General features: G+C 49.9%; 1 protein-coding gene across 1 annotated transcript in view; it reads right to left on the bottom strand.

Moving 5' to 3' along the window:
* Positions 1-23181, bottom strand: part of MYLK3 (myosin light chain kinase 3) — a 47426-nt gene that overhangs the window by 16618 nt on the left and 7627 nt on the right. Inside the window, 4 exon segments of the mRNA XM_029075376.2 lie at positions 596-1191; positions 6359-6749; positions 10307-10397; positions 16511-17465. Coding sequence (XP_028931209.1) covers positions 596-1191; positions 6359-6749; positions 10307-10397; positions 16511-17014 — 1582 coding nt within the window. The 5' untranslated portion in view covers positions 17015-17465.

Genomic DNA, 23181 nt, shown 5'->3' with positions numbered 1-23181 from the left:
CTGAGCGCTAGCTGTGTGCAGAACACTGTACTAAGTCCACGCCCTAGTGGTTAGAGCACGGGCCTGGGAGTCAGAAGGCCATGGGTTCTAATATCGCTCCGCCACTTGGCTGCTTTGTGACCTTGGGCAAATCGCTTCACTTCTCTGGGCCTCACTTCTCTCACCTGTAAAATGGGGATTAAGACTGTGAGCTCTATGGCGGACAGCCCTACTGAAGGCTCACTTCCTTCCCACACTAAACTCCCTTTTTCCTCTGCTCCCCCCATCACTTCAACTCGCTCTCTTTGCTTTACCCCCTCCCCACCCCACAGCACTTGTGTATATATATACATATTTATTATTCATATTAATGATGTGTATATATCTATAATTCTATTTACACTGATACTATCGATGCCTGTTTACTTGTTTTGATGTCTGTTTCCCCCCCTTCTAGACTGTGAGCTGAAAATTGCACTTCGAATTCAGTGGACTGGACATTTGGCCACCCCAGAGGCTGATGGTCCTGCTGTAGTTGGCCTACGCAGGCCCCATTTTGGGGTCTGAATTATCTGGATGGCGTGCACCCTTGGATCCAGCCGGGGGTCTGGCTTACCCACAACCACGCTGCTCCCACTCCCCGTGGCAGCCACGCTCTCCTGGGTTCTTCCGAGGGTCCGGCTGGGCTCCTTTTCCGTCTCCCCGGCTGGCCCCGCTTCCGACGTGGCACTCCCGGCTTGGCGACCCTTCCCTGGCTCCGAGGCCGCAGTTCCCGACTCTTCCCCCCTCTTCACCGGAACCCGGGAAGGCCCCCTCTCCTCGCCTTTCCCCCTCGGGCCGGGGTCCGCCTCAGGCTCGGCCTCAGACCCTGGTGTCTCCCCGGCCTGCGTGCACGTTGGCGGGGGCCTCTGGGGTGGAGACGACAGCTTCTTCTCCAGCGGAGGAGACCCAGGGCCACCAAGGGGGGCTTGTTCCACCAGGGGAGTCCCCCGCTTCTCGTTGGCTACTGCTTTAGCAGGCACAGTCCTGGGAGTGGCGGACAAGGTCTATGGGGGCGTCAGCCCCTGCAGATGTCTAACATCTTCCCCTGCTGAGACGGGCAGGGAGGGGAGTTTGGGGGGAAGGATTTGTCCAGTGGAAGGGCCCCGGCTTTCTCCTCTGGTCACCAGCATCTCCCCGGGAGTCCCCGTCTCTTGGACGCAGATGGAAATCCTGCAGGATAAAGGCAGAGAGCCTGCTGAGGGGTGACCCATACCCCACTCTGTCACCTTTATCACCACCACACCTATCGCAGACTCAGCCCACCAAAGGAGCCTCCCAGTGGGAATACACACCCCCCAAATCGATCAATCCATAGCATCTATTGAGTTCTTACTGTGTGCAGAGCACTTGAACTAAGCATCTGGGGGGAGTACCATTCTGTAGAGTTGGTGGACATTCGTTCATTCATTAATCGTATTTATTGAGTGCTTACTGTGTGAAAAAAGTACTGTACTAAACCCTACTTAGAGTTCACCTCCTCCAAAAGGCCTTCCCAGACTGAGCTCCCTCTTTTCTCTCTGCTCCCCCTCTACCCCCCCTTTCACGTCCCTTCAGCTAAGCCCTCCTTTCCCCCCTTTCCCTCTGCTCCTCCCCCCTCCCTTCCCCTCCCCTCAGCACTGTACTCGTCCGCTATATAGTTTCATTACCCTATTTATTTTGTTAATGAGATGTACATCCCCTTGATTCTGTTTATTGCTATTGTTTTTGTCTTTCTGTCTCCTCCGGTTAGACTGTAAGCCCGTCAAAGGGCAGGGACTGTCTCTATCTGCTACCGATTTGTACATTCCAAGCGCTTAGTACAGTGTTCTGCACATAGTAAGCGCTCAATAAATACTATTGAATGAATGAATGAATACTAAGCGCTTGGGAGAGTACAATACAACCACACTTAATAAATACAATTGAATGAATGAACAATAGACACGATCCCTGCCCTCAAGGAACTTTCTGTCTAGGCTGGCAAATAGCCCTAGCTATCTTTTAAAGCCTATCAGGCAAGGGAAACTGGCCAGAGAAGGAGTAAGGGGGAAGGGCTAGAGAGAACAAACCTGCTCAGAGGCAGGGGATTGCCCCAGACTAGATTGTCAGCTCCTTTGTGCATTTTTTTAAATGGCATTTATTAATAATAATAATAATAATAATGTTGGTATTTGTTAAGAGCTTACTATGTGCAGAGCACCGTTCTAAGCGCTGGGGTAGATACAGGGGAATCAGGTTGTCCCACGTGAGGCTCACAGTCTTCACCCCCATTTTACAGTTGAGGGAACTGAGGCCCAGAGAAGTGAAGTGACTCGCCCACAGTCACACAGCTGACAAGTGGCAGAGCCAGGAGTCGAACCCATGAACTCTGACTCCCAAGCCCGGGCTCTTTCCACTGAGCCACGCTGCTTCTCTAGTGATAATAATGATGGTATTTGCAAAGTGCTTACTGCGTGCCGAGCACTGTTCATTTGTTAAGCACGTCATTCATTCATTCAGTAGTATTTATTGAGCGCTTACTATGTGCAGAACACTGTACTAAGCGCTTGGAATGAACAAGTCGGCAACAGATAGTGACAGTCCCTGCCGTTTGACGGGCTGTTCTAAGCACTGGGGCAGAACAAGCTAAATAGTTTGGACCCAGTCCATGACCCACATGGGGCTCACAGCCTTAACCCCCATTTTACAGATGAGGTAACTGAGGCACAGAGAAGTGAAGTGGCCTGCCCCCAGTCACGCAGCAGACAACTGGCAGAGCTGGGATTAGAACCTGGATCTGTCTGACCCGCTTAGGCCCGTGCTCTAACCACCAGGCCAAACTATTTGTGTCTTCCAACTCTGCTGGAGGGCGATTCGACTGTACGCCCGTCAATGGACAGGGACTGTCTCTATCTGTTGCCGATTTGTCCATTCCGAGCGCTTAGCTCAGTGCTCTGCACCTAGTAAGCGCTCAATAAATACTACTGAATGAATGAGTGCTCTCCCGAGCGCTTAGAACAGTGTTCTGCACCCAGTGAACGCTCCCGAGGAGCCTAATGTTCCTACAGTGTCTGCCTGAGGGCCGGTTTCCCAGCGCCCTCTGCTGGTCAAGCCGCGGCCCTGCTGCTAAACCACCTCGGCCAAAGACCCCTTGCGTTCATTCATTCATTCAATAGTATTTGTTGAGCGCTTACTATGTGCGGAGCACTGGACTAAGCGCTTGGAGTGAACAAGTCGGCAACAGATAGAGACAGTCCCTGCCGTTTGACGGGCTTACAGTCTAATCGGGGGAGACGGACAGACGAGAACAATGGCAATAAATAGAGTCAAGGGGAGTTCAGCGCAGGGTTGGTTCATTCAATCGTATTTTTTGAGCGCTTACTACGTCCAAAGCACTGTACTAAGCGCTCTGGAGAGTACAGTGAGGGAAATCTATTTCCCTGGGAAGCAGCATGGCATAGTGGAGGGAGCCCGGGCCTGAGAGGCAGAAGGTCTCCCTTTCTATTCCCTGGCCACTTGTCTGCTGGGTGACCTTGGCCAAGTCATTTTACTTCTGGGTGCCTCAGTGACCTTATCTGTAAAATGGGAATTGAGACTGTGAGCCCTGCGTGAGACAAGGATGGGGCCCAACCCGATTTGTTTGTAACCACCCCATCGCTCAGTACAGTGCCTGGCACATAGTAAGCACTTGACAAATAGAGAAGCAGCGTGGCTCAGCGGAAAGAGCCGGGGCTTGGAAGTCAGAGGTCATGGGTTCGAATCCCGGCTCTGCCACTTGTCAGCTGTGTGACTGTGGGCAAGTCACTTAACTTCTCTGTGCCTCAGTTCCCTCATCTGTAAAATGGGGATTAACTGTGAGCCTCCCATGGGACAACCTGATTCCCCTGTATCTCCCCCAGCACTTAGAACAGTGCTCTGCACATAGTAAGCGCTTAACAAATACCAACATTATTTTAATAATGTATTTGTAAATACATTATATGTAAATGTATTTGAATAATGTATTTGTAAATTATTTGTAAATAATGTATTTATACCATGATTATTATTATTATTATCATTATTACTATCTGAAGGCCTCTGGGGTCTTGGAGAGTGGGCATGGCACAGCACCCTTTTCCTTCTTCTTATGAATAATAATAATATTTGTAAGCACTTCTATGCATCAAACACACCGTTCTAAGCACTGGGATAGATACAAGTTAATTAGGTCAGAAACAGTCCCTGTCCCACATGGGGCTTACAAACTAAGAGGAAGAACAGGAATTAAATCCCTATTTTATAGTTAAGGAAACCGAGGCACAGAGCAGTTAAGTGACTTGCCCAAGGTCACACCGCAGGCAGTTGATGGAGTCCAGATTAAAAGAGGGTCTTCCGACTACCAGGTCCATGAGAAGCAGCGTGACTTAGTGGATAGAGCCCAGGCCTGGGAGTCAGAAGGTCCTGGGACCTAATCTCAGTTCTCCCACATGTCTGCTGTGTGACCTTGGGCAAGTCACTTCACTTCTCCATGCCTCAGTTACATCATCTGCAAAATGGGGATAAGAGTGTGAGCCCTATGTGGGTCAGGGTCTGTTTCCAACCTGATTAACTTGCATCTACCCCAGTGTTTAGAACAGTGCTTGGCACATTATAAGTGCTTAAGAAGTTGCTATTGTTCTTGTCTGTCTGTCTCTCCCGATTAGACTGTAAGCCCATCATAGGGCAGGGACTGTCTCTATCTGTTACCAATTTGTACATTCCAAGTGCTTAGTACAGTGCTCTGCACATAATAAGCGCTCAATAAATACTATTGAATGAATAATTATCATTTCTTATTGCCACTAGGCCACACTGTTTCCCTTAGTTCTTACTGAGGAATCGAGATGCCCTCAGACTTTCCTGAAAAACAACCCCAGTGACATCGCTCCTGCCAATGCCAAGGTCACGGACCGCTGGACCCCAGCAGCTCTTGGAGGTTCCGTAATTATGAGGCATTCCAGGTCTTCGGGAAGGGGGTGGGTGAGATTCCTGGGAAGGCCCCGTTCCTCTCCCACCCTCCTAAACGCCCAGCCCCGTGTGGGATAGCCAAGGCGGGGCTCTCGGGGCCCAGGGCCCGCAGAGCAGCCTGTGTGCGGAGCCGGGCCGGGTCGGGTTCACTCGCTGCTCTGCCAGGGGCCCCACGCTTCCCTCTGGCTCGAATGACAGCCAACGGAAACACCTGAACTCGAGCTCAGGGCTGGGTCAGACCCAAAAGTCCATCAAATTGGAGAAAAGTGTGAGGACCAGCTTGGCCGCTGGAAAGGAAAGGATCCTTCAGGCCCAGGAGAGAGCCACGGTCCCTACCTGATGTCCTGGGACAGGTCCTGGACCTTGGGAAAGGGTAGGGGGGCTGGGATATAGGAATTTTGGTTTTTTGTGCTATTTGTTAAGCACTTGCTATGTGTCAAACACTATTCTAAGCACTGGGATCGGTACAGGTTAACTTGGATACAGTCCCTGTCCCCCAAGGGGTTCACAGCCTAAATAGGTGGAGAACAGGTATTGAATCCCCACTTTACAGTTGAGGAAACTGAGGCACAGAGAAGTTAAGTGACTTCCCCAGGTCACACAAGCAATTGGCAAAAAAAGGATTAGAAACCAGGTCCTCTGACTCCCAAGCCCAGGCTCTTTCCACTGGGCCACGCTGCTTCCTGTGGGTCGGATTGAGGGTCGATTCACTGAAGGATCAGGAGAAAACCTGCCTGTCGCTCTGCAGATTTTGTGGTAATTTTGCTTTTATACAGTATTTATTAAATGCTTTCTATGTGCCAAGCACTGAACTAGGCACTGGGGTAGCTACAAGATAATCAGGCCGCATGTGGGGTTCACAGTCTAAGCAGGAGGGAGACCAGACATTGAATCCCCTTTGTGTAGGGAACTGAAGCCCAGAGAAGTGAAGTGACTTGTCCAGGGTCACACAGAAGAGAAATGGAGGACCCAGGATTAGAATCCATCATCCCTCATCTGTAAAATGTGGATGAAGACTGTGAGCCCCACGTGGGACAACCTGATTCCCCTGTGTTTACCCCAGCGCTTAGAACAGTGCTCTGCACATAGTAAGCGCTTAACAAATACCAACATTAATCCAGGTCCTTCTGACTCCCAGGACCAAGTTGTCTCCACTAGGTCATGCTACCGGGGGTTGGATCATGGGGGTCCAGGGCTGGACTGAGGTCCAGGACCTCTCCCAGGCCAGGAAAGGGGTCTGTTTTGGACCCCCTCCCATCACCTAAGGCCCAGAGAGGATATGAGGAGCTGAGTGACCCCACTGACTAGGCTGCAGTGGCATTTGTGTTGGCTGACTTCCCCCACCTTTTCCTCCATCTTCCCACCCCCGAGGGTGCAGAGGGGCTCTTACCTGGATGGGGCCCCTCCGCGGCCTGCTCCGGTCCCACCGGAGAGTCCGGATGGGGCTGGCCCGGGGATGGGGCCGGGGCCGGGCTCCATCTGGGCTGCTTCCTCCTCCGATGTCGTCCGCTCAGGGACCGCCCGGCCGGGACCCGCTCCATCTCCCGCCTCCTGGCCAGCAGGGCCGTCGTCAAGGCCTCCGGTCGGCTCCCCTGCCACGCCAGGCTGAGGAACGGAGAGCTCTCCGGCCTCCCTCCCGTCTTCGCTGTCGGCCTCCGCTGGGAGTTGGGGGCAGTTAGGGGGCCGCGCGGGGGCGGTGGGTGTTTCCCCAGTCTGTTCCTGAGAGGTCCCTTCTCCATCTGCCGCATCGGGGTCCGGAGCCGGGTGCTCCCCTTTATCACCTATAAAATGGGGATTTAGAGAGTGAGCCTCACGTGGGGCAGGGACTGTGTCTGACCTCATTACCCTGTATCTACCCCAGTGCTTAGAATAGTGCTTGGCACGTAGTAAGCGTTTAACAACTACCATAATCATTATCATTATTATTAACCGGGCTCTCCACCCTCTTTCCCTCCGAATCAGAAGTAGAAGGTGCCCGTGAGCCCCGAGTGGCCAGTCTACCCAAGTTAAGTGCTCAATCAAGTGCTTAATAAATACTTATTACTACTACTGGGGGAAGCAGCGTGGCTCAGTGGAAAGAGCCTGGGCTTCGGAATCAGGGGTCATGGGTTTGACTCCCGGCTCTGCCACCTGTCAGCCGTGTGACTGTGGGCAAGTCACTTAGCTTCTCGGTGCCTCAGTCACCTCATCTGTAAAATGGGAATTAACCGTGAGCCTCACATAAGACAACCTGATTACCCTGTATCTACCCCAGCGCTTAGAGAAGCAGCGTGGCTCAGTGGAAAGAGCACGGGCTTTGGAGTCAGAGGTCATGAGTTCGAATCCCAGCTCTGCCACTTGTCAGCTGTGTGACTGTGGGCAAGTCACTTCACTTCTCTGGGCCTCAGTTCCCTCATCTGGAAAAGGGGGATGAAGACTGCGAGCCCCACGTGGGATAACCTGATTCCCCTGTGTCTACCCCAGCGCTTAGAACAGTGCTCTGCACATAATAAGCGCTTAACAAATACCAACAATAATATAGAACAGTGCTTCTGCACATAGTAAGCGCTTAACAAATACCAACATTATTATTACTGTTACCCTCAGGGAACCCATGGAATTTTCACCTGTGTTTGCCTGCTCCCTTTCTGAGCCAGAAAAGCTACTCTAAAGTGAGTCGACACAGGTCTTTCTGCAACAGCCAGAGTGGATTTATCGAGGTCGAGTTCGGCAACCCTCACCGATGAGCACTCTCACTGCAGCACTCCCAGACGGCGGGACCGATTTACAGCCGAACTCCTTCCCCGTGGGCCCAGAGCAGCTCTCGGGCGGTCACTTCTCCCCCTCCTTCAGCACAGAAAACTGAGAGGAGTCTAAACAGTTTTGACTCTGAGATGGGGATAGTTGTGAAGACCTTGTAAACTGCATTATCACGTTCTGGAAACCAGGGGACGCTGAGATACAATATAGAAATCACCGACTAAAGATTCCCCTCATAGTGGAATAATTATAGAATTATGATAGTATTTGTTATAGTTTTGGTATTTGTTAAGCGCTTACTATGTACAGAGCACTGTTCTAAGTGCTGGGGTAGATACAGGGCAATCAGGTTGTCCCACGTGGAGCTCACAGCCTTCATCCCCATTTCACAGATGAGGGAACTGAGGCCCAGAGAAGTGAAGTGACTTGCCCACAGTCACATAGCTGCCAAGCGGCAGAGCCAGGATTCGAACCGATGACCTCTGCCTCCAAGCCTGGGCTCTTTCCACTGAGCCACGCTGCTTCTCTAATGCGATTACTGTGTGTCAAGCACTGTTCTAAACCCTGGGGGTAGATACAAGCTTATCAGGTTGGGCACAATCCCTGTCTCACATGAGGCTCCCAGTATTAATCCCCATTTTGCAGATGAGGTAATTGAGGCACAGAGAAGTGAAGCGGCTTGTCCAAGGTCACACAGCAAAGTGGCGGGGGGATTAGAACCCAGGTCCTTCTGACTCCCAGCCTCGTGCTCCAGCCACTAGGCCATGCAGCCTCCAGAATTAATACCGGGAGAATCCAACACAACACTTCTGAGGCCCTTTTTTTTATGGTATTTGTTAAGTGCTTACTATCTTTCGGCACTGAACTAAGTCCATGTCCCTCGTGGGGCTCACAGTCTTCAATCTCATTTCACAGATAAGGTAAATGAGTCACAGAGAGGTTAAGTGACTTGCCCAAGGTCACACAGCAGGCAAGTGGTGGGACTGGGAATAGAACCCAGGTCCTTTTGACACTCAGGCCCGTCCTCTAGCCACCAGGCCATGCTGTTTCTCATATGTGTTTATGAGAATATACATATATTATACACTAGAATATACATATATTATACACTTATATGTATTAAAAGAGAAGGAATCACTTAGGTCACAGAATCCAAACCCTCTGATTGGCTTGGAGTTAACTCCCCCAAAGGGATTGACTGGGAGGATCTGTTTCCTGGAGGAGTCAGACTGCTGCAAAATGACCCTAGGAGATGGGAGCTGTTAAGCTTTCTCCTTCCTCCCGGCTTCCACCACTGCAAGGAAGCGTCCTGAGGGGACCAGCAAGACCCACAAAGATCCTGCTTTCAGCTACGGCACTAAGTGGTGGAGAAGAGCGGCAGCGGTGACGCTATATCTCCTGTTTTCTCTCTCTCATATGGGTGCAGATCAATCAATCATACTTATTGAGGGCTTAATATATGTGCAGAGCACTGTACTAATTGCTTGGGAGAGTGCAGTACAACAGAATTAACAGACACATCCCCAGCCCACAACAAGGTTACGGTCTAGACCGGGAGACAGACATTATTAAAGCAACATTTTTCTGCCTGCCAGTAACCACTATAATTGTGGTATTTGTTAAGCGCTTACTATCCTTATTATCATTATGGTATTTGCTAAGCGCTTACTATGTGCCAGGCACTGTACTAACAGCTGGGATGGACACAAGCAAATGGGGTTGGATGAAGTCCCTTGTCCCACTTGGGCTCACAGTCTCAATCCCCATTTTATAGATGAGGTAACTAAGGCACAGAGAAGTGAAGTGACTCGTCCATGGTCACACAGCAGACAAGTGACAGAGTTGGGATTAGAACCCATGACCTTCTGACTCCCAGGCCCGTGCTCTATCCACTACGCCATACTGCTTCTCTGTGCCAGGTACTGTACTAAGCGCAGGGATAGATACAAGTTTATCAGTTTGGACACAGTCCCCATCTCATGTGGGCTCACAATTTCAATTCCCATTTTATAGATGAGGTAACTGAAGCTCAGAGAAGTGAAGTGACTTAACCAAGGTCACACAACAGAAAAGTGGAGGAGCTGGGATTAGAACCCATGACTTTCTAACTCCCAGACTGTAGTCTATTCACTACGCCATGTAGAGAAGCAGCGTGGCTCAATGGAAAGAGACTGGGCTTGGGAGTCAGAGGTCATGAGTTCTAATCCCAGCTCTGCCGCTTGTCAGCTGTGTGACTTTGGACAAGTCACTTCACTTCTCTGTGCTTCAGTTACCTCATCTGTAAAATGGGGATTAAAACTGTGAACCCCAAATGGGACAACCTGATCACCTTGTATCCCCCTAGCGCTTAAAACAGTGCTTTGCACATAGTAAGTGCTTAACAAATGCCATCATTATTATTATTATTATTATTTATTTCTGGTAGAGGAGTGCTCTGTGATTTTCAACATTTGGGGTAACTCTACACTGATTGAGGAGCCCTGAGATTGGCGGGTGGTTTATCTGGTGATCCTTGAGGGGTCTGGTGACCTCAACCCAGCCTCCCCAGACGTCACTGGGTCAGAGGTGCTTCCTGCAAACTGCAGACCCTCTCGCTTACCTTCTGGTGACCTTCTGATCTCTGCTTGCACGCCCCTTGTGCTGAGGGCGTGTTTGGCCTTTCCCTCCTTCTCTTCCGCTTTATCCTTGGTCTAAAAAAAAGAGTGGAGGAGTGGAGAAATTGGGAGTGGGGGAGAGAGAGGGAGAAAGAGAAAAAGAGAAAGGAATGGCAGAGGGAGAGAAAGAGTAGGGGAAAAGAGAGAGGGAAGGAGAGAGAAAGAGTGGGGGAAAAGAGAAAGTGGGGATAGGGAGAAAGAGAGAGATGTGAGAGGGTGAGAAGACTCATAATAAAAATAATGATGATGGTATTTGTTAAGCACTTACTATGTGCCAAGCCCTGTTCTAAGCACTGGGAGAGACACAAGGTAATCAGGTTGTCTCATGTGGGGCTCACAGTCTTAATCCCCATTTTACAGATGAGGGAACTGAGGCACAGAGAAGTTAAGTGACCTGCCCAAAGTCACACAGCTGACAAGTGACGGAGCTGGGATTAGAACCTACGACTTCTGACTCCCAAGCCCGTGCTCTTTCCACTGAGCCACGCTGCTCCTCTAACTCATGAGAGTTAGAGATGGTTGAGGAAGGTGTTCTCCACAGGAGAATGGGCTAGGGGGTGGGGAGGGTCAGGTATGAGGGAGGCCATGGGTTGAGCAGGGAATTGGGCAGTGGGGATCATCACTAGGGCCTGGCAATGCTGCTTTGCACACAGTAAACGCTCAAGAAATACAATCGAATGAATGGCAATGGGGACAGGCAAGCCCAGGAAGCTTTGAACAACCCGATGTTTTTAAGTCCCCTTTCCTGGTTGTTTTCACTTGGGAGGAACAGGTCAGCGGAGGTCTCGTGTGCTTCTTCACCGCATGAAACGAGGGAATTTATTAAACACTTAGTCTGTGCCAAGCACCGTGTTAAGCTCAGAGGTAGAGGATGATCGGATTGCTTGGTCCTCGAGACTCGGACACCAGGTTTGTTCAGCTCAGGGGTCAAGCTTACTGGGAAGGACAGATGGATCATGATTCCTCCCTCCTGCTGCTAAATTCTCAGACTCGACCGGAAGAGAGAGAACCCGCTTTTTTTTTTTCCACATGGTATTTGTTAAATGTTTACTATGTGCCAGACACTGTACTAAGCACTGGGAGTAGATACAAGGTAATCAGGTTAGACACAATTCCTGTCCCCCACAGGGCTCACAATCTCTAATCCCCATCTTACAGATGAGGTACAGAGAAGCAAAATCATTAGCCCCAGATCACACAGCAGACAGGCAGAGCTGGGATTAGAACTCCCCCACCCCTCAAAAATCTCCAGTGGTTGCCCATCAACCTCCTCGCTATTGGCTTCAAAGCTGACAATCACCTTGCCCCTTCTTACCATACCTCCCTTCTCTCCTTCTACATCCCAGCCCGCACACTCCATTTCTCTCTGCTAACCTTCTCACTGTGCCTCGTTCTCTCCTGTCCCTCCGGCAACCCCCGGCCTACGTCCTACCTCTGGTCTGGAACGCCCTCCCTCCTCAAATCTGCCAATCACACTTCCCCGCTTCAAAGCTTAACTGAGGGCTCACCTCCTCCAAGAGGCCTTCCCAGACTAAGCCCTCCTTTTCCTCTGCCCGCCACAGCATTTGTGTATATATGTACATATTTATAGTTCCAATTATTTATATTAATGATGTGTATAAATCTATAATTCTATTTATTTATATTGAGGCTATTGATGCCTGTTTACTTGTTTTGATGCCCGTCTCCCCCGCTTCTAGACTGTGAGCCCATTGTGGGCAGGGATTGTCTCTACTTGTTGTACTTAGTACAGTTCTCTGCACACAGTAAGCGCTCAATAAATACGATTGAATGAATAAACGAACGCAGATACTCTGCCTCCCAGGTCCGTGCTCTTGCTGCTAGGCCATGCTGCTTCTCTAGGCAAAGGACGCCTTCCAGTCCCAAACTCTCTTTCCCTCATGGCTGGTTACTGTCTTGCCAGTTTGTGAGTTGCCAGTCTCCCCAGTTGCAGACATAGTCTCTTGGGAGAGACACTCTGATTGGTCAGAGTGAGCTAGGGAGGGTCACTTCCATGGAAAGGACAGGGTCAATCAATCGATGGTATTTTTTGAGCACTTACTGTGTGCAGAGCACTGTAATAATAATAATAATAATAATAATAATAATGTTGGTATTTATTAAGGGTTTACTATGTGCAGAGCACTGTTCTAATCGCTGGGGTAGGTACAGGGTGATCAGGTTGTCCCCCGTGAGGCTCACAGTCTTAATCCCCGTTTTACAGATGAGGGAAGTGAGGCACAGAGAAGTGAAGTGACTTGCCCACAGTCACACAGCTGACAAGTGGCAGAGCAGGGATTCGAACGCATGACCTCTGATTCCCAAGCCCGGGCTCTTTCCACTGAGCCACGGGAGGGTACAATACAACAGCATCCTGGGCAGGACTGGGGTAAGATGGGGAAGACGTGGCAGACCCCAGAGGCCTCCACCGCGGAGTAGGTGTCAGCAGGGCATCTTGCTATTGCCCCTGTAGGGGTCGGGGGGAAAGCAGGCTTTCCCTCTATCTCCAACCTGCCACTCTCAAAGGTGGGGGAGACGAGGTTATTTCATCTCCCACCCACCTCTTTGGCTGCAGCCCCCTTATAAAAATCATCACTGCCAAACTATAAGTGATTAGAATTACAAGGTGCCAAATCCACATAGATCTTCCCTCCCCTATCCTTTCTCCTAAATATTCCCGCTGGTCTTGCCTTGCCCGACTGGCAAACACAGCCTCAAAGTCCGACCGTCTAGGGTCCCCCGAGATCCCCCAGGCCTGGCGGGTTGGGGGAACCCCACTTCACTGCTCTCAGACCCCTGCTCCAGAAGCAGCATGGCCCTAATGCCCCCCAACAAGGCCTCCACAAACCCAGAAAGCCCCATTGGAGATTCGCTCCTTTGCCGACCTGCGCTTCACCAAGACCTCGTGGCCTCACTGAGTGGTGCCCCTGTTTATTCTACCCTCCTCCCTCCACCTTACCCCCACTAAGATCCTCCCTGACCTGCGCTCAGCCCTGTAAGAACAGGAGTTATCATCAGTTCCCAACCCTCTCCAACCACTGGCCAGAATTATGAGAACTCCGGTTGCTGGCTGCCCTTTAGGCAGACCTTGTTGGGTTGAAAATGTCATTAAGACTCACAGGCACACGGGCGTGCGCACACACACCCACACACACTCCACCACATGCTCACTCATATCGCTTCAATTCAAAGGATTCCACATTTCAGTTTCTTGTCCCAAAAACCAAACGAAAAAAGCTTTCTTAAGCTATGTGAGCCAAAGAAATGAGGGAGAGAGAGAAAGAAAGAGAGAGATGCCATCTAAATGTCACCAGAAAGTAGACCCAGACAAAATTGAGCCTTTGGCATGGATTTTTTTCAAAGTGACAATTTTCCACGTGGCAGAATTTTTCAAGAGCAACTGATCTTTTAGGAGAAGGGAGTTAGAATGAAATCTCATCTTCCTGAATTCCTGAACTCCAACCTTTTTCCCCTGCTCATTTCTCCTGTTGTGCTTCAGAATCCAGGGACTGTGACAGTCAGTATTTATTGCGTGTCGACAAAGTGCTAGGGGCTGGGTGGGAGAATAAAGCCAGATCCTTTCTCTGTGCTGACTCAGAGCAGCCTTGACTAGCTGATGAAGCCATACACCAGTTTACCGATCAGGAGCTTCTCCTAGGCCACTTTCTCCATCACCCACCTCACTAGCAGGAGGCCACAGGACCTGCAGCCAATCAATCGACCAGTGGTATGTACTGAACGCTCTCTGTGTGCAGAACTATGTGGTAAACAGTTGGGAGAACACAACACAACAGAACTGACAGCCACGTTCCCTGACCACATGAAGTTTACAGTTTGGAGGAGGAGCTCACACAGCACTTATGTACCGATCTGTAATTTATTTATATTGATGTCTGTCCCCGGCTGCTGGACTGTAAGCTTACTGTGGGCAAGAGATGTGTCTGTTATATCGGTACTCTCCCAAGCGCTTAGTACAGAGCTCTGTACTCAGGAGGAGCTCAATAAATACGATTGGTAGACTGACTTACAGTCACCTCATTAACTTTGGGCTAACAAAGGCAGCGGCTACCCAGAGGGAAACGGCCCATTCGGAGCTATCCCACAACTCTCCGGGACTTTCCTCCTGCAAGGACACTCGGCTGTATCCATCACCTCTCCACACGCCCAGGCAGAGAATGGACTTAGTTTGTTTCCGACACCTAAAACCACATCTCCTGCCTTGTTCAAATGCCAAGGGCTCTCCTGCCAGACAAAGGGGAAACAAGGCAGAGCAGCTGAAGACCACGAGAGCCAAATATTCTAGCCAAGAGGGAGCTCAGGAGGGGGCTAAAATAGTCCCATCCTCCAGACAGAAGTGCCCTGGGGTCCGATTCTTCCCCAGGCTTCTGGAAGGCTTCTCTCCCAAAGATTCGTTTCTGCAACCACGAGACACTGGCACTTGGGCCACTTGAGTTAGAGAGGAATTTGTGGTGGGGAAATGACCATGATTGTGGTACCCAAGGGAAGAAAAGCCACATTATGGTGGGTGGAAGAGAAATGCCCAATTGAAAGGCGAGGAGAAATTTAAAACCAGGGGTAGACTGGCCAGCAGGTCATTGATTTATCTTACACTTCCTCCTTCCAAAAGAATCCAGCATTAAGTTCCTGGACCGAAAGGTCCAGGGTAACACCTTGCCTCAACAGCTCTATCAACTAACACGTGGATAGGGCCATTCCAAGTTCAGGCATCTTTCTCTGTGGTGGAGCAGCAGAAACTACAAAAACAATTAGCACCCACGAGAGGGATGGCAAAAGAGAAGGGAAATGAGCCAAACCCTGGGGAAAAATCCTTGTGTGTCTTCTGGGAGGTCTGAAGGGCTTCCATAAAGATTCCTTCCAAAGCCCGGCTTGGAGCCAACTTATCCGTTGCTACGGGAGAAGGTATCTCTGCGGGGATTTGAACCTGTGGCTCCAGAAAGTCTGGGTGTTCTTAAGTGGGCGATTAGACCGCTTAGCTGGTCCCAAGTGAAGTGGCAGAGTCTCTCTCTCTCCCCACCTAACTCGGGCCCTTTGGCTAACAAGTGTTTTCAATTGTGCAACACTTGAACACAACAGAGCAGCGTGCCTGGCTCTCTGGGCAGCGTTAACCCTGACACCTGGCCATTTTGGGAATGCCCTCTGATATCTCCGAGCAGCTGAGGCTCCCCAGACCGGGGGGCAGAGCGGAAGGACAGAACCGGGACAGGGGCGGGGGATCGGGACCCGGGATGGGGGGGTGCTTCCAGGGAGGGGGATATTCCTGGTAATAAGCGGGCCTCAGGAACCTCTGAGCTGACCGCTAAGGGAAGACTTGTCAGCTTGGTCCCCACTACTGACCCCAGAAACCCCGTCTAGCCTGACCTTCCTTTGGTCGACCTTGTTGGGTTGAAAATAGCATGAACTCACGTGGTGAAGGATGTGTTTTCCTCCAATCACAGACTGATTGCTCTTCTCTCCTGGTCCCTACGCACCGCCATTCCCCCAACCCTTTGAATGTTAGCTCCTACAGGGCAAGGAACATATGTTGTGCTTCTATTTTATTTTTCCAAGCGCTTAGTACAGCGCCTTGCACTCAACAGGCCTCAATAAAACCCACTGCAGGTTCAAAACCACCCAAGGTGAAGAAGGGCAAGAATTCCCCTGCCACAGATCTGATATCAGTGGTGAATCCTTCAACAGACAGTGGCCCCCACCTCTGCACCCCTAATCAATCAATGCTATTTATTGAACGTTTACTGTGTGCAGAGCACTTGGGAGAGTACAATGCAACAGAGTTGGAAGACACGTTACCTGCTCACAATCCCCAAACTACCAGCCCTTAACTTCTTATACACCTCCCGACTACCTCTACATAAGGGATCCCTGCCGAGATGATCCAACCTCATTTTTGAGACACAAGGCTCCTCCGAAACCTCTTGCTGGGAGAAAGCTCTGTCAGAGCACTTATCGTGTACAGAGCACTGTACTAAGCACTTGGGAGAGTACACTAGAACAATAAACAGACACACTCCCTGCCCACAAGGAGCTTACAGTCTAGTTCCAGCCCCCACCCCCTCATCGGGAACTCGTTTCCTCCCTCTGAATTATTCTGAGGAAGAAGGGGATCGGGGAGAAGTGGAAACCAAACCAACCTCCTCAGGGCCGTCCATCAGACCGCCCTTCCTCCAGGGCACGAGGCCGTGGACGATGAAATCCACTATTTTTGAGTTCTGGAAGGTGGCCGCCACTAAGGCGATGGCTCTGTCCACAGCGGTGACCATCCTGGTCAGCCCATCCAACTTGGTTCCGTGTTCCAGGGAATCCTGGCGTACTGCTTTCACCAGCTCCAGGATCTCAGGGCATCCGGTCGAAGGGCCGGCCCGGGAAGCGGGCCCGTCGGCCCGTAGGCCCCGCTGGCCAAGCCCTGGCTGGTCGAAGGCCGCCTGGGACACGGTCAGCTTGTAAATCCCTCTCTCTAAGTCGCCGATGCCTCGGTACACGCTCTCCAGTTTCTCCGTGACGTCTTCTTGAAAAGTCAAGAGCTTGTCCACCTTCTCGTTCAGGAGGTTCAGTTTGGTGTCCATGGTGTTCAGGGGGGTCCCCCCGACCACCGGCGACCCCCACGGCCCCATGGGTTCCTGGGTGACTGTGGACATCGTGCTCGGGGGGAGGGGGCGGTGGTAGGAGGGAGACCGGATGATCTTGGGGTTTTGGGAGAGAAGATCAGGCAGTGGCGGATCACTGGAGGATCATCGTCCTGATCGCCTCCCTCTCCCCTGGGAGGAGGAATGCATTCCTCGGCCAGCTCGGTGCCTAGAGAATGAAACCTCCCTCCGGAGCCCAGGACATTGTTCCCCAGGCGGGGGCGAAGGGGACCCTGGGTTAGTTATCTCTGCCTGCGCCGTGGAGTTTGCAAGTGGCGGGCGGCCCTTGGCCTGGGTAGGCTTTACTTGGGGGCCCTCTGACGTCAAGGCAACATTTAAAATTCCTTCTCGAGAGGCTGTTGATGGGCAAACATCTCACGAATCGACAGGGCTCGCAGCCATCTCCCGGTGGGGGGTGGGGGAGGAGGTCATCCCATGCACAAACCTCCCCCGCCATCTTCCACTGCCCTCGGTAAAAGTGAGAAAACCGTTTTTCCCCAAATTTCCCCTCTCCGGGCAGAGGGGTGACGACACCCAATTCGGTCCCCGTTGGGCTCAGAAAGCCACAGCTCCGAGATGGCACCTCCCTCCCGCCCCCCAGGACCCCCTCCTCCCCAAGCTGGGTCTGGGGCTTGGTCCAGAAGCTGCCTCTGCTCTCTCCCCGCTTGTCAGTTGAAGGTAAAAATAGAATCCAATGACAATGGCCCCAAATCCCTTTCTGGCCCAGGGACCTGCAAACAAACCACAACACCTCACACTGCATTCCATCCCGAGGACAGTCCAGGCCACCCCCCCCCCCGCCCCGCCTCCGTCCCCTCAGGCCCAGCCGCCAAATGCCACCATCCTTGGGCCAGCGAATGCCTCGGCTGCCCCTCTCCTCCCTCCCCCATGCCTGTTCCCCTATGGGACATTCAGGGTCAGCTCAGGGTCAACCGGCATTCTGGCCTTCCCTCTTGTCAGCAAGGTGCAGCGTGTCCAAGGATCGGCTGCACACTTCTGGGTCCCGTGGGAGGCAGAATCTCATGGCCTCAGTTTCCCCACAAGGGGGATACAGCTGGATCTATGCGGCTTCCCTAGGATGCTGAAGGGAGGTGCCAGAGGCAATCGTCTTGCAGGGATGACTTCAGGTCAGTCAGGCGGTCAATTGTATTTATTGAGCGCTTATGGTGTGCAGAACACTGTATTAAAGCACTTGGGAAAGTACAATATAACAATATAACAGACACGTTCCCTGACCACAAAGAGCTTTCGGTCTAGAGGGAAAGACAGACATTAACATTAATAATATCAACCCTGCCCAGGCTCACAGGCTAAGTTCCCAATATCTGGGCCCATGACATGTGTCTCCATCCCTCTCTATACTCCCTGCCCCATCTCACATCCCCCAACCCATCCCCTATGATTTTCCACCCCCATAGAGATTGGGGGGAGGAGAAAGGATGAAGTCCAACCTGGTTCTCAACAGCAATGGTAATGTTAAATTCACAGAGCCTCCTGGGTATAACGCTGCCAAGTCCAGGTGACAGTGACATTCAATCAAAGTGACTTAAGGGAGAGAGCATGGGCTTGGGAGCCAGAAGAACCTGGGTTCTGATCTCCATTTTGCCACAGTTCTGCTGCATCACCTTGGGCAAGTCACTTCACTTCTCTGGGCCTATTATCTCAACTGTAAAATGAGGAATTCAATATTCACTCTCTCCCTCTTAGACTGTGAGTTCCATGTGGGACCTAATGATCTTGTATTTACCCTAGTGCTTAGGACAGTCCTTGGCACATAGTAAGCACTTAAGTACCATAAATTTTTTATTTCAATCAATCGATCATATTTATTGAGTGCTTCCTGTGTTCAGAGCACTGTTCTAAGTGCTTGTGAGAGTACAATATAACAGAGTTGGTAGGCACTTTCCCTGCCCACACTGAGCTTATCTAGAAGCGGAGGCAAACAATAGTATAAATAAATTATGACTATGTACATAAGTGCTGTGAGGCTGAGGAAGGGGTGAATAAAGGGTGCAAATCAAAGTGTAAGGGCATTTATTTATTATTTTGGCATTTGTTAAGCATTTACTAGGTGTCAAACACTGTTCTAAGCACTGAGGTAGATACCAGCTAGTCAATTTGGACGTGTTTTGTTAAGCTCTTACTTTGTGCCAGACACTGTACTAAGCAAATCCAGCTGGACACAATCCCTGTCCCATGTGGGCCTCACAGTCTTAATCCCCAATTTACAGATGAGGTAACTGAGGTACAGAGAAGTTAATTGACTTGCCCAAGGTCACATTGCAGACAAGAGGCGGAGCCAGAATTAGAATCCAGATCCTTCTGACTCCCAGGCCCTTGCTCTATCCACTAGGCCACACTGGTCCCCAAGGTAATTAACATGTTAATCAGGTTGCGCACAGTCCCTATCCCACATGAGGCTCACAATCTAAGATGTTCTGCAGAAATGTGATCCAGGGCAATCTTATTCCTTTCTTCATGGCCGTCACCAACAGAGGAGACAGTGTCCGTTCCTGGTCTCTCTAATAATTATTATTATTACAATAATGGTATTTGCTAAGCGCTTACTATGTGTCAAACGCTGTTCTAAATGCTGGGGTAGATTCAAGGTAATCAGGTTGGGCACAGCCTGAATCTCCATTTTACAGATGACAGAACTGTGACAAGGAGAAGTGAAGCGACTTGCCCAAGGTCCCACAGAAGACAGGTGGCAGTCTCTGGCCGGCTCCTTACCCAGGCACCTCAGCAATGGCATCTTGTTAAGATTTCAGCCCAATCAATTATTCGTATTAATTGAGTTTACCAGCAAGCTAACCCTAGCACAGAAACCAACTTGCATCAATTCGTGCCCTATTTTGTTCTCTGCATAATCCATGCCCTTCAACTAATCTAAAGGATTTCTTCCAGACTCCCAAACACGCCTGTCACTCCAGAGTCCCAGTGTCCCAACCTGCCAGAATCGCAAGTAGTAAAATGTCTGCCCAAGACGGTTTAGGGTCTTTCTCACCCAGAGGTCAAGGGGATGGTCTAGATGACTTCTTGGAATGACTTCAGCCTAAAGATTCTATGTTCCTTCATTCATTCAATAGTATTTATTGAGCGCTTACTATGTGCAGAGCACTGTATTAAGCGCTTGGAATGTACAAATCGGTAACAGATAGAGACAGTCCATGCCCTTTGATGGGCTTACAGTCTAATCGGGGGAGACAGGCAGAAAAGAACAATGGCAATACATAGAATCAAGGGGAAGAACATCTCATTAAAACAATAGCAAATAAATAGAATCAGGGTGATGTACATCTCATTAACAAAATAAATAGGGTAATGAAAATAACGAGTTGAGCGGACGAGTACGGTGCTGAGGGGATGGGAGGGGGGAGGAGCAGAGGGAAAGGGGGGAGAAGAGGGTTTAGCTGTGGAGAGGTGGGGGGAAGGGGTAGAGGGAGCAGAGGTGAAAGGGGAGCTCAGTCTGGGAAGGCCTCTTGGAGGAGGTAAGCTTTAAGTAGGGTTTTGAAGAGGGGAAGAGAATTAGTTTGGCAGAGGTGAGGAGGGAGGGCATTCCAGGACCGCGGGAGGATGTGGCCCAGGGGTTGACGGCGGAATAGGCAAGAACGGGGGACAGTGAGGAGGTGGGTGGCAGAGGAGCGGAGCGTGTGGGGTGGGCAGTAGAAAGAGAGAAGGGAGGAGAAGTAGGAAGGGGCAAGGTGATGGAGAGCCTTGAAGCCTAGTGGAAAGATTACAGGCCTGGGAGTCAAAGGACCTGAGGTCTAATCGCACCTCTGCCACCTGCCTGCTTTGTCACTCTGGGCAAGTCATTTAACTACGCTCTGCCTCATTTGCCTCATCCACAGAATAGATGCTAAATACCGGTTCTCCCGCCCCCTTAGCGTGTAAGCACCATGTAGGTCGGGGATTGGGTCCAATCTGATGATCTTGTATCTACCCCAGAGCTTAGTACAGCATACGGCACACAGTACATGCTTAATAAACATCACAACAATTATCCTTTGTGTTCTGTAGTAACGTCATCGCTTACAGGATTCCTTTCTACAAACCCAAAGATCCAGCTGTAGACAGACACAGACACATGCACATACGTACACACAGAGCACGTGAGAAGATGACAGGCTCAACATTCCCCCTAAGACCAGAGAGCAAACCCCCAAACCTCATGCTCTGTATTTCCCAGAATAAGAGAATTCAGAATGAGGAAAGGACAGTGGTACTAACTGTAATTTATTTATTCATATTGGTGTCTGTCTCTTCCTTTTAGACTATGGGCTCACTGTGGGCAGGGAATGTGTCTGTTTATTGTTGTATATTCTCCGAAGAGCTTAGTACAGTGCTCCTTACAGAATAAGCGCTGAGTAAATACGATTGAATCAGTGAATACTATTCCTTGGAGAAATGCAGACTTTTCTGGTAGCTTTTCAGGGAGGCACTTTCCACTGCTGGGCTCTAGACTGTTAGCTTGTTGTGGGCAGGGAATGTGTCTGTTTATTGTTACATTGTTTTCTCCCAAACATTTAGTACAGTGCTCTGCACATAGTAAGTGCTCAATAAATAAGATTGTCTGACTGACTCAGTAGATCTAATTCATTGAATTTCTTCTGTATTTCCCATTTTGTTCATCTTCCTGCCTTAGGAATCTGGAGTTTATTTGCATACCAGCGCCTTCAAAGCCAGGACCAGGAAACAGTGTAGCCTAGTGGAAAAAGCACAAGCCTGGGAGTCAGAATACCTGAGTTCTAATCCCAGCTCCGCCACATGTCTGCTGCGTGAGCTTGGGCCAATCACTTCACTTATTCATTCAATCGTATTTATTGAGGGCTTACTGTTTGCAGAGCACTGTACTTTTCTGTGCCTCGGTTTCCTCATCTACAAAATGGGGATTCAATACCTGCTTTCCCTCCTAGACTGTGAGCCCCATGTGGGACCTGATTATCTTGTAACTACTCATTCATTCATTCATTCAATAGTATTTATTGAGCGCTTACTATGTGCAGAGCACCGTACTAAGTGCTTGGGATGAACAAGTCGGCAACAGATAGAGACAGTCCCTGCCGTTTGACGGGCTTACAGTCTAATCGGGGGAGACGGACAGACAAGAACAATGGCACTAAACAGCGTCAAGGGGAAGAACATCTCATAAAAACAATGGCAACTAAATAGAATCAAGGCGATGTACAATTCATTAACAAAATAAATAGGGTAACGAAAATATATACAGTTGATACTCCAGCGCTTAGTGCAGAGCTTGGCACATAGGAAGCACTTAAACTCCACAGTCATTATGATTATTATCCTGTAAAGTATCTTAGAGAGGGTCATGAATAAATAGTCACTGGGTATAAAGAGTATGATCTAACTCTTATCAACAACAACAGAACAGATGAGCAAGAAGAAAATCTGCTTTCCTCCAGCTGGGTAAATGAACAGAGTGAGAAAGTAACTGAACACTACTGTTTTTAAAGGCAAACAGTCGCAAGATTCCTAAGATTTCCACATGTGGAAACAGGGATGATTCCATCCAGACCTGGACTCCAGAACTTAAAAAGACATGGAATAATTGAGAAAGCTTCAGAGAAGATTATTAGGCTGCAATCTAAGGCCAAGGAGGAGTAGTCCAAGGAATGGGGATCACTTAGCCTCAAGAAGAAAAAGGATAAAGGCAATTTAATGGTCTTCAAATACAAGAGGATTTATAATGCACAGAAGTATAGTCTCCACTGGGAACAGGCTGAGAGAAAATGGATATTTAGTTAGCCATAATGAAGAACTCCCAAACAGGGTATTAACACTGGAGTGGGTAATTCCTACGGTGGTCCTGGGGGGTCTATCAGGGAATCTACATGCCCATTTATCCAGACAGAATACATCCGGTCTGACTGAGGCAAACGACAGACGAAATGATCCCTCCTGAAAGTCAATAACTTGCTACTCTCTCTCCCTTCTGCATCACCCTTGTACTTGGATTTGTACCCTCTAAGCACTTGATATTCACCCCACCCTCAGCGCCACAGCACTTATGTACTTATCCATAATTTATTTTAATATCTGTCTCTTTACTCCTCAACTGTAAGCTCTTTGTGGGCAAGGAATGCATCTACTAACTCTCTTGTGTCACGCTCTCCCAAGCGCTTCATACAGTGCTCTGCACACAGTAACAGCTCAATCAT

The sequence above is a fragment of the Ornithorhynchus anatinus genome, chromosome 11 (genome assembly GCF_004115215.2).
Source record: "Ornithorhynchus anatinus isolate Pmale09 chromosome 11, mOrnAna1.pri.v4, whole genome shotgun sequence".
Classification (NCBI taxonomy): Eukaryota; Metazoa; Chordata; class Mammalia; order Monotremata; family Ornithorhynchidae; genus Ornithorhynchus; species Ornithorhynchus anatinus.
Note: the sequence above shows the minus strand (reverse complement) of the source record. Positions and strands in the feature narration are given on the sequence as shown.